At 36.4% G+C, this 13,199-nt stretch overlaps 1 protein-coding gene across 1 annotated transcript in view; it reads left to right on the forward strand.

The window, feature by feature from the left end:
* The window catches only part of LOC126972129 (leukocyte tyrosine kinase receptor), a 53,196-nt gene that overhangs the window by 24,594 nt on the left and 15,403 nt on the right, over window positions 1–13,199 (forward strand). The window contains exons 11-15 of the mRNA XM_050818725.1: window positions 4,647–4,794; window positions 6,900–7,046; window positions 9,361–9,520; window positions 11,106–11,285; window positions 11,905–12,050. Coding sequence (XP_050674682.1) covers window positions 4,647–4,794; window positions 6,900–7,046; window positions 9,361–9,520; window positions 11,106–11,285; window positions 11,905–12,050 — 781 coding nt within the window. The remainder of the gene's footprint in view (window positions 1–4,646; window positions 4,795–6,899; window positions 7,047–9,360; window positions 9,521–11,105; window positions 11,286–11,904; window positions 12,051–13,199) is intronic.

The following is a 13,199-nucleotide window of genomic DNA, read 5'->3' on the forward strand; positions in this document are numbered from 1 at the left end:
CTATTATGTTTTAATGTCACGCCACGGACATGCTTTGTTTCGCTAGCTATTACTGGCTGACTATAATACAATAATTGTCTGAATATATCTATCTCTTTATACAGTGTGGTAAAAAAATTTTTTAACAAAAAAACAACCGACTTCAAAAACACTATTCCAAAACAATAGTACAGTATTTTTTTTATGGAATAGGAGGACAAACGAGCGTACGGGTCACCTGGTGTTAAGTGATCACTGCCGCCCACATTCTCTTGCAACACCAGAGAAATCACAAGAGCGTTGCCGGCCTTTAAGGAAGGTGTACGCGCTTTTTTTGAAGGTACCCATGTCGTATCGTCTCGGAAACACCGCACAAGGAAGCTCATTCCACAGCTTTGTAGTCCGTGGAAGAAAGCTTCTTGAAAACGACGCTGTGGAGGACCGCCACACATCCAGATGATAGGGATGATATCCTAATTTGTGGCGTGTCGTGCGAAGGTGGAATTCGGCGGCAGGAACCAGGTTGAACAGCTCTTCGGAACACTCCCCGTGATAAATGCGGTAGAAGGCACACAATGAAGCGACGTCTCTACGCAACGCCAAGTGATCCAGCCGTTCACAGAGCACTGAGTCCCCGACAATTCGAGCTGCTCTGCGTTGCACGCGGTCAAATGGATCGAGCTGATACTGGGGTGCGCCATACCAGAGATGACAGCAATACTCCATGTGTGGCCGGACCTGCGCTTTGAAGAGCGCTAGAATATGAGCCGGCTTGAAGTATTACCGTGCTCTATTGATGACGCCCAGCTTCTTCGAAGCCAATTTGGCTTTGCCCTCCACATAGTATAGTATAGTATAAAAAAGTATAAAAATAATTGCGTATTTTTCTACAATCTAATTAATTAATCTAATTCTAGTTAAGATTATTGTAATTTTTGGAATCGGTGTCCTTCCTCCGCGACCCGCTCTCGTCTCTCACCTCCTCACGACTCACCTAGCACATCTCACCTATAACTATGTATGTTGTAACAATCCTAACCTCGATGACACCGACTCCAAAAATTACAATAATCGTAACTAGAATTAGATTAATTAATTAGATTGTACACTGACAAATGTGTTGACAATTACGCAATTATTTTTATACTTTTTAGTGTACATTATATCTATTGTATTGGAATAGTGTTTTTGAAGTCGGTTGTTTTTATGTAATTTTTTTTTATTTTATGATTTTTAGTGAATTAGAAGTACACTAACTAATAAATTGTCTAAATATGTGTAGATATGCTATAGCATAAAAAAGATTCGGCCGTAATAATTAAAGAGTTCCGTTACTTTCTCATGGATTCCGTAATCAGAACCTAACCAAACACTCACCAAACTATCTTTGAAGTATATCCTTTCCAATAAAAAACAGAATCATCGAAATCGGTTGGCGCGATATTGAGTTAATCGAAAATTTATCATCCACTTTGCTATACGTATGTATAGCAAATTTAAAGACTTTTATGGTTTTCTCATGGATGCCATTGTCAGATCTGGAACAAATTACAATGAAACACAGGAACACGGGAAGCACCAGCTTTCAAATAAAAAATGAATTATCAAAATCGGTTCCACCCAGTCGAAAGTTTTGAGGCAACAAACATAAAAAAAATACCGACGAATTGAGAACCTCCTCCTTTTTGAACTCAGTTAAAAATAGCGACATTCAATAAACACACGGGTAGAACTACTTTACCGTAATATATATATGAAAAAATTATTAAATGATAAAATGCATAATTCACCTAAATAAATCAATTTTCCATAATAATATCATTTCCGAGCAACCTATAAGAAATCTAGTAGACGCACGCTAGCGTAGGCTCTGACACCGTGCAGTCTTATGTGACACAGGAGATTAAAATTTTGTTTGCTAAATATATAATTAGTTTGCTAGAAAATTTAAAAATTTCAATTATTTACTTAAAATTTTATATTTTTTTTAGATTACGATTAGATAGCACTATCCTTTTAGAAAACACGTTTGTTTTGATTGTAAATTAAAAAATTTAACGTAAGTATAAAAGGCTAAATTTAAATTTTATGCGTAACTTGATGAAAACGTTTGTCGCCATGTTATTTTTCAGTTGTGACGTTAGTTGGTCATGTAAACAAATGCGCTAATCAGTATAATAAAAAAATAAAACTAACACAATTATAACGTTGATTAGTTATTACTTCTTTGTTAACATGATCTGAAGGGCTACCATCAACTTTCAATTAGCGATTCAATTCCGATGCAGTTCATTTAAGGTACCTAAACTGAATAGCTAAGATTCTGATAATGACTAACTGAACTGCGGCCCGATTCACGTAATTTTACATGAGCGATATCGCAGCGACATCTGTCGTTCACCTACGATTCGTATTCACGTGATTTAAATCGCACGTTCGAGAAACGATCCTATCCAAAAATCGCTAAAGCGTATTCACGTCAGCTAGACAGACTTCAATCGTTGTGTCAGTGGTATTCTGCTATCTTTTTAAAATCGGTTACAAACGATTTAATGTCAAATCGAACGTCTGAGAAGTCGCTGAACTGAAGTTAGTAATTTGCAGTTGTTGGCTGTTGAAAGTTTTTTCATAAACATTAATATCAGCTTGTCTTGGCTACTTTTGGATCTTTCTGAAAGGGAAGACCGGCGAAGAGAACGTCGACGCCAAAAAAATATAAGGATCAACAAATATTTTGCTTTCGAAATGACAGATTTGGAGTTCGTGAAAACATTTCGCTTCACCAAGGATTTAGTCCTTGGTCTTATTGAAGACCTCTAATTCCATGAGAGCGTAATACTATACTTAGTTTCCTATTTAGGTCGGCTTAGTTACCAAGTAAGATCTTAGTAGGTACCTACCTACTTATCTAACTACATATTTACTATATTTAAGACTAAGTAAATAAATTATAAAACCACGTGCTTTTATACATTATAGGTATTAATAATATAGTATCCTGTAGCATAAATTATTATCATTGTTGGTCAGAGTAATTTCAACTCAGTAGGTATCTCAAACTACAGTGTCTAGAGCAGTGCGACAGGTGACTAAAGCACTCAATGATGTTGAGTTATTCAAAAAACATATTTATTTTCGTCTTACTCAGGATGGAAGAGGTAGAATAAAGAGAAGGTATTTATTTACCTGTACCTATGTTATTGGACTAATTAAATACCTACTTAATTATTTATTAAATATTGTAGGTACTTATTACAGCTTTAATGAAAAAACTAAAATAGCTCAGTAAGTAATTCAAGCTGACGCACGGTTAGGTACCTACAATCTTCATCGAGCTCATTTTGTTTAATTGAACAAAACGAGACGAGAAAGAGTTACCTACACTTGGGCGAAAATCCAGTTTGACTTTGATGTACGGCGGTTTTTTTTATTACAATTACATTAGGGTACGACTTTTCATTTTCAGCCTATTAATTTCTGTATAAAAATAATTATACCTTACCTTTTTACTACTCTACGGCTTCAAATATTGTTAGGTTGAGTACTATTAACTGAGCAAAAGACTCTGATATCATAACAAACATATTTAAAAGAATAAGGTAGAAAATAAATGAATAGTAGAATTAGACTAGCAATGTCCTATCGCAAGTCGTCGATAAGTCGCTGAGTTTCAGTCCTATTGAGTTGTCCTATCGAATCAGTACGTAAATACCAATTTTGGACCAAGTTTCAATAGGACGACTTCTGAACTACAACGATTTTTGGATCGTTAGAATATACGTGAATCAGCCTACTGAATGGCGTTTGAATTGCTTATGTAAGAATGAACGAAAGAAGTTTGTCTGTGGTCCGCGGTGTGAGAAAGAGATGACGCTTTACAGTGTACTGTCGTTGCATAAGTCTCTCTTATGCGTTGCGTATCGAAATCTATAATGATATGATTTTAGCGGTTTTTTGCGTAGAAATTACTACAAAAACAGCTTCAAATTGCGCTTCTTAGCATCAAATTATAAACCATTAAGCCATTTTTAGTTTTTATTAAATAATAGTAATATATAAATGTATTATATAGTTCTTTGAATTAAAATTAGTTATATATATAGCTCACTTTCACAAAAGCTGTCCAGTTTAGGTTTAAATATTACCTCATGGTACGAATGAATGAACTATCTACAACAGTTTGCGATTCAATTTTCGACTTACATATTTTGACGTCAGCCTAAATCTGATAGCTGTAATGACGTCGTGGTATGAAATAGCAAAGCAGTTCATTTGAGGTCGTCAATTGAATCGCAATAACAGTGCATGGTTGGTCCGCAGGAGACGTAATATAATGACGGCTACCGATCGCTGATTACAGAAAATGATAAAAGTATTGAAACTCTGTATGTATTATTAAATTTATTTTATTATAAATGAACTAAAACCAATATTTTCCTACATCCTGTTGCTTATCTATATTGTTTCTTTCTAAATTATTTCTCGTATAGGGTAAAATACCCTATTACCAAACCTTTAGTAACAAAGTTGCGTATAATGACGTAGAAACTATATGACACATTAATCCATTACCTAACAAAGTGTAAATTTGTAAGCTTAAATTGTACGCAATTATAGAAATTTACCTACTTTTAAAAGTTTAAGAATTGCATGGTTTTTATATCTAGGATAATAGCAACTGGCGCCTCCGGAGGTCTCGGTTCGATGTGGACTGGAGTATCGCACGGCGCTCAGGCCAGGGGTCTGTTTGAGCTGCACCGCTCGGAGCAAATATACATGCTTGTTGGTCAGCCTGGACTCAATGCTTGCAAGAAGGTATGACAGAATAACGGAATGTGTAAATCTAATAATGTTTTTTTGAAGTGATAATTCTAATGGGAGGGTAAGCCGCTTCGTAACGTAACGCGTTACGTCAACAGTCGGTCTGGATTCCCTCTCTCTCACACATACGGCAGCGATAGGCCGACTCCTCCTCTCTCACTCTAACCAATTATTTCTTTAATAAGATCAAATAATATTATCGTACATTCATAAAGTTCTGATGTACAATATTTAGAATTGTAACTAAGAAGAAAATACATTAGACCTATCCTTACATTATCAGATAATATACATACAATTTGAGTAATAACCTAAGCTTTTCTCAAGTTAAACAATTTTAATATTAAATAGTTCAACTACGATTAGTTTAAATTATCACTTCTGTCGGGCGGCCCGAGATACATGCGCTTATTTATACGGGGCTATTTTTAGACGGGGTAAAAGGGTGAGGCGCTCACGGCTCAATGAAAAACCAAAGACGCATCTGCAATACCTTAGTTCATGGATGTGTTGCCGGCCTTTAAGGTGAAGTAAGATTGGAAATATGCTTTAAGAAAGTGTAATCTTTACTGACAGCGAGTCGGCATGTTACAGGGAACAGCCAACGACATAATATAATGTTCCCTATTGATGCCGACATTATCACTCAATCTTGACTGACCCAGTGGCCCAAGTATTTAAATTTTATCCCGGGGGAGTTTCATAGAGGACATTAGGAATAGTCAGATAGATAAAGATAAATAAAATAAATGTACACCTCTAGTTCGTAAATATGCAGTTATTTTTTTACACTGGAAAATAATAGAATGATAATATATTCAACTTTTCGCAATGTTCTTAAATTATTCACAATACTCAATGTATGTAGGGGACTGTAAGGCGGGGCGAAAAAACAATTGATTTACAAATAACATTGTGAATTGGACGGAATTTTCAACGTTTTGTTAGATAACTTTGTCGTCATTTTTTCTCATAAATGCGTCAAGATGCATAAGAGATAAAGCGGTTTGTTTTTGGTAATTTTATCATCTCACTCACGTCATGATCATGCTCTGCCTGTTAAGATGTACTACAACATGTTAGTTATCTCAAATTATTGACATATTTTTTTAATTTAAAAGTGCACTTATCTGAATACAACACTCCATCCTTTTTATGTTTGGATATGCTCTTATTTGGACAGTACAGCATTTCATGGCGTTGTATTCGAAATGCGGTCATTACACAACAGAATGAAAACTCTGCCTAACAGATGCTTAGGCAGAGTTTTGCTTCAGATAATTTGAGCATGATTGTGAGCCAAGTTCTTTATTTGTACTTCAATGATTTTATTTGAATTTTTGAAGTAATCCTTGTTTAGGCACTACTACGAGGTAACTGGACTACAATCCGTTAGACGGTTCCGTTGCATTCGGTTCCGGTAAGATGGTGTCACGTTTCTGAACCATCCAGTGTTTGGTTTCTTCGTCCATAATTAGGACAGGCAAAGGGTTCAAGCCCATACAGCCATATTCGTTAATATTCAATAACAGCGCTATTTTGATGTGTGGTAATTAATAATATAACCATCAATTTCTTATGTTCGATTATTTTATTAAATGTAGTGGGTTTAATGAATTATAAATAGAATATTAAATGAAAATAATAATCAGTAAATCAATAAATAAGAATAAAACAGAAAATCAACAACCTGATAATGACTTGACCTGTAAAATGTGTAAGTGTTTATTTTCTAATGAATATTATCAATAACTCTGTATCATTTTTTGTAAAATAAATAAAATCTCCCTTGTTAAAACAATATAATTAGACTTTTTTTCTACTAGGTAGAGAATGAAATGCCAACTTTGCTCAAAAGATGAGGTTTCTTTTGAGCAAAGTTGGAATATAGTCAGTGTTTCCGAGAAAAAAAAAGCAAAATATAAAACAATGCTCCTAGCTCTTGAGCAATACGTGAGTGCTTAATTAGTCACACGGCTTTAATTAATGTATATAATAATAATGTACATATGTATCTGTTAATTATTCGTAAAGTTAATTATTATTAGTTAATTATAATCGCACGTAAAGATTACACGCACACACTTTTTTTTTCGTAGACGCTTTCAGCTCAAGAAGGCCACGATTGCTCTAGAAGAGACAACAACGACACCTACCAGATATTCACGAGCAAGACCCACGAGATAAGAAACACCCACGTGAGCGACGGTGGTGGGGGAGGGGGTGGCGCTACTTACGTATTTCTGGTAAGATTTTGTAAATGATTTACCGGCAGCTAATCATACAACTGCTTGCGGGTTAAATACTGAAACATTGAAAATATTTTACAATTAATTATTTATTTATCTATTTATTCATTTATTTATGTATGACGGTGAGAGGCCGGCTCGTTGTTGTCCATTGTTGTGAGCGTTGAATACGACAGCAAATAAAACACAGTTTACAAACACGTGGCTTAATAATCAGCAACAAATGTTACAATCGTTACAAGTACGTATAAGAGTGGTGTTCCGCGTACGACACAACCGCCTCGCTCGATAAATCTTCCCTGACTGACCACACGGCGCTCGCACGTTGCCCGCTTTCGCCCGCACTCGCACCGCACTCAGTTACACCCCGAGCTAATACGAATACCGAATCATCTTCGTACTCGCCGCTTCTTGGCTCGACGTTCTACACTACGGCATTTATTTATGAAAAAACTATACAAAAATATAAATGAAACAAAAGTAATCACATTTACTTGTTTAACATGTTGGAATATCGTAAACACCCTTACGATATTCTTTAATTTTATTAGCAAATCTTCGATAGCTGCTATGGAACATGTCTAACAGCCGTTTTCAATAACATATCTCTAGTTAAAATTGTATTGCTATCACCGTTTAAAGACAAGATCTTATCTATCCACAGTTATCTCCAATATAGTTGTTATTTTTTTTTTATGGAAATGGAGGACAAACGAGCGTACGGGTCACCTGGTGTTAAGTGATCACCGCCGCCCACACTCTCCTGCAACACCAGAGGAATCACAAGAGCGTTGCCGGCCTTTAAGGAAGGTGTACGCGCTTTTCTTGAAGGTACCCATGTCGTATCGTCCCGGAAACACCGCACAAGGAAGCTCATTCCACAGCTTCGTGGTACGAGGAAGAAAGCTCCTTGAAAACCGCACTGTGGAGGACCGCCACACATCCAGATGGTGGGGATGATATCGTAACTTGTGGCGTGTCGTGCGAAGGTGAAATTCGGCGGCAGGAATCAGTTATTTATTATATTCCAATGCTATTTGTCAAAAGGTTATTGATATGTAAGTAGGCGTAAAAGGATAGATTTTTCTACCTCTAGTAAGTTAAACTAAGGATAGATAAGTTATTGAAAACGGCCATAAATCACTATTTTCAGACTTTTTAAAACTCCACCGACGTCAGCGCCGACCGTAGCTATAATTATGAAAACATAATATGATCGCGTTCCGTCTATCGTTGATTCATCAACGTCATCAATTCATTACAACGCGCTGCTCCGTCGCGCTGACGAGAATCATCGGTCGAGCTCGTCTCTCTCGTCCCGCTGACGCGATACATTTGTGCATTCAGTGCGACGCTGACCGTACGCGCATGTGTAACATCGTAAACAAACATTCGTGTTCTGGCAATTTTCAATATATTGTATAAATTTCTCCTTCAATTTGACGCTCTATAATAATTGGGTTAACATGATATCTTCTTCGACTTTTATTCCGGAATCGTTTGCGTAAGTAGTACGCACATATTAAAGAGGTTTAAAATTGATTCATTATTCTTCGCAAGTGTACACGCGCAATCAAGTTTCCTGTCTGCTGAGCACTAAACGTATCATAGTCAGCGCGTGGTACGTTCGACCGACGCGGTCAGCGCTGACTGTCCGCATCGGTCGAGCACTAAATGCAGCCAAATTACATGATTTCATACCGAATGGTAAGACTGTTAAATAATGTCTGGATATTCGGTGATAAATCACTGGTTGAAGTCAAACTTGCAGCTTGCAACACCGGGGCAGAGTGACTTGCTTAACGTCTTTTTACATATAAGCTATTTAAGCTTATAAACTATCTAAGCGATACACAGCTTAGACAGTGTATGCGGTACTTTGTTTTAGTGTGCGTGCGTTGCTGAAAATAGAGGCTAATTGTTCGCTGCTATATTATTCGACGTATTCACAGCTGTCACAGTCTATCGAGACGTATAAATGATCTACAGTGTACAGATTGGTGTGCCCAGGAGTTGCATGATTCAAAACCTCCCCCTATTACACCATCAAACAACTTCCTGGGGGTCATATTTATTTCGTTGATGTGCCCTATATACCCACGTAGCGTTTCGTTTCTACATTTATTATTCGAACGGTAAAGACACCACACAATACAGTAATAAAATAGTAATTTAACTTCATACTAGATTGTAGATAGTTCTTTTACTGTATTGTGCCAAATGAAACTTCTTCCATTGATAATATCGCTGCCGCATTAATCAATAACAGAGATGCTGTATAACACTGATTTGTTTAATTTTTACCACACAGTTGGGTAAAGGCGGTCGTCCAATCCCTTTATTAGTGGGGGGTGGAGGAGGAGGTATTTCTGTCGGCGTGTTCAGGGACGATGGCTCTCAGCATGCCAAAAGCAGAACCAACGCGACACCGGAGTCTGGATATATGTACGGACAACCAAGTAGAACTTCCGGTAAGTATTTATTTGTTCACGATTTTTATTTTATTATTATTGAATTGGAAATTTCTTTTAGTGCGGTACGCATATTTTTATATGAGATAAAATCTCTGGATTCGCGACACCGTTACGAGACGCAGATATAGTGTGTGCATATATGCATGTACATATAGCATGCAGACCGCGAACGCGTCTAGGTACATAAAAATTGGTACCAGGCAATCAAAGTTGAAGCAGAGATTGTCGTATGTTTGACGCGAGTATACCTTAATTTATTCTGACGTCATTCGCACGAAGTATTATTACATTGTTAAATATGGTAGCGGTGATAGCATAGATAGAAGATGAACAATAGATGCATCACTAAAATAAAAATAATAATGTGACAGAGACACATTGGTATTAAGTGTAAACGAGATACATTACAATATTTTCTATCCCTTTTTTTATTGTTTGAATTAAGAAATTACCCACACAAATATACACAAATAAACGTTAGATCTAAGACAGGCAACGTGCGGATGCGATAACATCAAGTGTGCTTTTATGAACTGCATAAATACCACCCTAATAGCATAGAATATATTATGTAATAGTACAGGTACAGAAGGCTCACTATTTAACTTACATTTTTATTCACCTAGAAGTTGCTCTCTTTGTATCGCGTGACTCTTACGTCTTCTGACGACGTTAGGGTTGTTTTCTTTTTTCTTTTCTTTACATAAAACTGTACCTGTCTAGTATAAAGTCACCTTATAAAGATAGCTGAGTTTTTTCCATAATATAATTAATTTCCATAATTAATCGTAATTTCAAATCAATATTCTTTCGTTGTAAAACCTACATTAGTTGCAATGCATGCATGCGTCGGTAGACCACGCAGAGTCAACATAGTTCATTTTTCCTTCAAAATGTAGGAAAGATCTAAATATGTAGGTAGATGGTTCATACGAGCTTGAACAGAACCATGACGCGAGCTAGACTTGCACATGTCCCCTTAGGTATTAGAATTTAAAAAAAATGTATTGATGACAATCATAAGTCTTCAGTAACTTATGGAAGTCGAAACACGGTTGACTAAACTTGACTCAATTCAATAAATTCGATCCTCTAAATCTTCATTATTAGAGTGATATTTTTACGGAAAAAGCAATTTATTTTGCTAGTTATTTAACATTATTCAATAAAATTTCGTCTACATGTTCCATAATAAATACTTCGCACGATTATGGTTTTATTTTATTGCAAAAAGTGTTTATTTTGTAGCAATCATCTGGATGTGTGGCGGTCCTCCACAGTGCGGTTTTCAAGGAGCTCTCTTCCACGTACTACGAAGCTGTGTAATATGCTTCCTTGTGCGGTGTTTCCGGGACGATACGACATGAGTACCTTCAAAAAAAGGGGGGCACACCTTCTTGATAGGCCGGCAACGCTCTTGTAATTCCTTTGGTGTTGCAAGAGAATGTGGGCGGCGGTGATCACAAACGCTCGTTTGTCCTCCTATTTCATAAAAAAAACATACACATTTATAGGGGTTCATGATGTTAGAATGCTCCAATACTCCCCTGGATATTCTGGAATTATGATGATTCCAATTCAGGTGCTGGAGGCGGGTGGCTGTCACGCCACGGGCCGGTAACTCCTGGCTTCGACTTACTCCGAGGATCCTCACTGCAAGAGGGTGGAATTGGTGGCCAGGCGTGTAGCGGCACTGCTGATGGCGGCTTCGGGGGAGGTGGGGGAGGATGTCTGAGGGGAGGGGGAGGAGGCGGATGGGCTGGTTAGTATTGATGATAGTGTTTTCTTATCAATTAATTTATATTTTTTAAGATTCTCTTTGGAAATCATATTAATTTATGATATAGTCGTAAGATTACTTGTATCAAAAGTCAGGGGCCGAATGAAAATTACTCGTGGTCACTCTTTTTTTTAAATTCTTATAACTTCTACTCTACTACTGTGTTGTGTCCTCACTCTGAAGAGTCTCATGCACATGTCCCAACTAGATACCACCAATAGTCCTTTTTAAATCATAGGATAATATGCAATACCAGGTTTTCACTTTTCAGTTTTAAATATACGCCAAGAATTACGCAAGCAACTGTAAAATATACGAAACGAAGTATTAATAATATATTTAAATAAAACACTTTTAGAGGATTAAAACGTGTGTAATTTTAATTGTGTTTTTACATTAGATGTTTGCGTAAAAGTTAAATTTTTATTATTATTTTGGTTAACCCGACTTCTTCTCATTAGTTCAACCCTTAAGCAGTAGATTCAATAAGTAAAAAAATTTTTTTTGTCATTCAAAAGTGTCACTTCCGTGACCTACTGGATAAAGTGATTTTGATTTGATTTGATACACAAACCATCATATTATGTTATCTTGTAATCAGGAGGCAGTACCCATGAGGGAGTGGGCCAGCACGGGGAAGGTGGCTGGTCGTACATAGACGCGACACGAGCCGTCGCAGACTACAGCGCTACGGGGGTAGCCCTCCGTACTGGTCCAGGAGAAGTGCTCATCATACCAGCCATACACGTAAGTACGGCCATATAGTTCGCCACGCTTCAATACATCTTATATCTTTAAACGAGCACATCTTGTATATAAATATATACATATATATATGTAATCTGAATCTCGGAAACGGCTCCAACGATTTTAATGAAATTTAGTAAACAGGTAGATTCGGGGGCGAGAAATCGATCCAGCTAGGTTTAAATTTAAAAAAATTGAGTTAATAGTTATATCCGTGTTTCAATGAGAATCTGCTACAATAACATTAGAATACAAGGGTAAATTTCGCCGCTATATTCAAGCTCAGATTGGATGATCCGGAACGCAGAAGACGGACGCGGTTCGAATTCATGTTCTATTTTTTTTTTTCAATTTTTGTACCTTCTTTAAAATCCAAGCAAGGCGCGGTCGTCCAGGTACTAGTAATAATCCAAGATACACAACTTATACCTACCTTGTAACTTATAAGTTCCACCTTATCCGAAGTTGTGGTAACTAGAAAAGAGAAGAAATACTTGTTTGTTTTAAGTGTCATTGAACTAGATGAATAAAGTGATTTTGATTTGATTTTTTATATTATGTAGTTGTAATTACTATAATAATATATTTTTACTAGTGGACCCGACAGACGTTGTCCTGTACACACGTCTTAAATTTGAAAAATCGGTCCAGCCGTTTAGGATGCAGTTTAATTGTGAATCTAAACCATTCTCGAATCCACCTGAAGACACACAGAAAGTTTCATCAAAATCGGTCCAGCCGTCTAAGAGGAGTTCAGTGACATACACACGCACACAAGAAATATATATATATATTAACATTAAAGGAAAAAAAACATTTTCATTTTAAAATATTAAATAACTTCAATAAAATAATCATAAGTATTAAATTAAAATAAAATTACTTAAATAAAATAATATAATCATAGTGAATAGAAAGCGGCCAAGTGCGAGTCGGACTCGCCCATGAAGGATTCCGTAGCTGCAAGTAACATAATATAGGTAAAAGTTGTTGCAATTCGTTGTTACTTTGATCGGTTTTAATAATAGTGTTTTTCTTTTAAATTAATTTATTGATAATATGATTTATGACGTATTTAAAAACACTACTTATTAGATCTCGTTCAAACCAATTTTTGTGGGAAGTTTGCATGGTAAAGTACATTATATA

The sequence above is a fragment of the Leptidea sinapis genome, chromosome 2 (assembly GCF_905404315.1).
Source record: "Leptidea sinapis chromosome 2, ilLepSina1.1, whole genome shotgun sequence".
Taxonomy (NCBI): Eukaryota; Metazoa; Arthropoda; class Insecta; order Lepidoptera; family Pieridae; genus Leptidea; species Leptidea sinapis.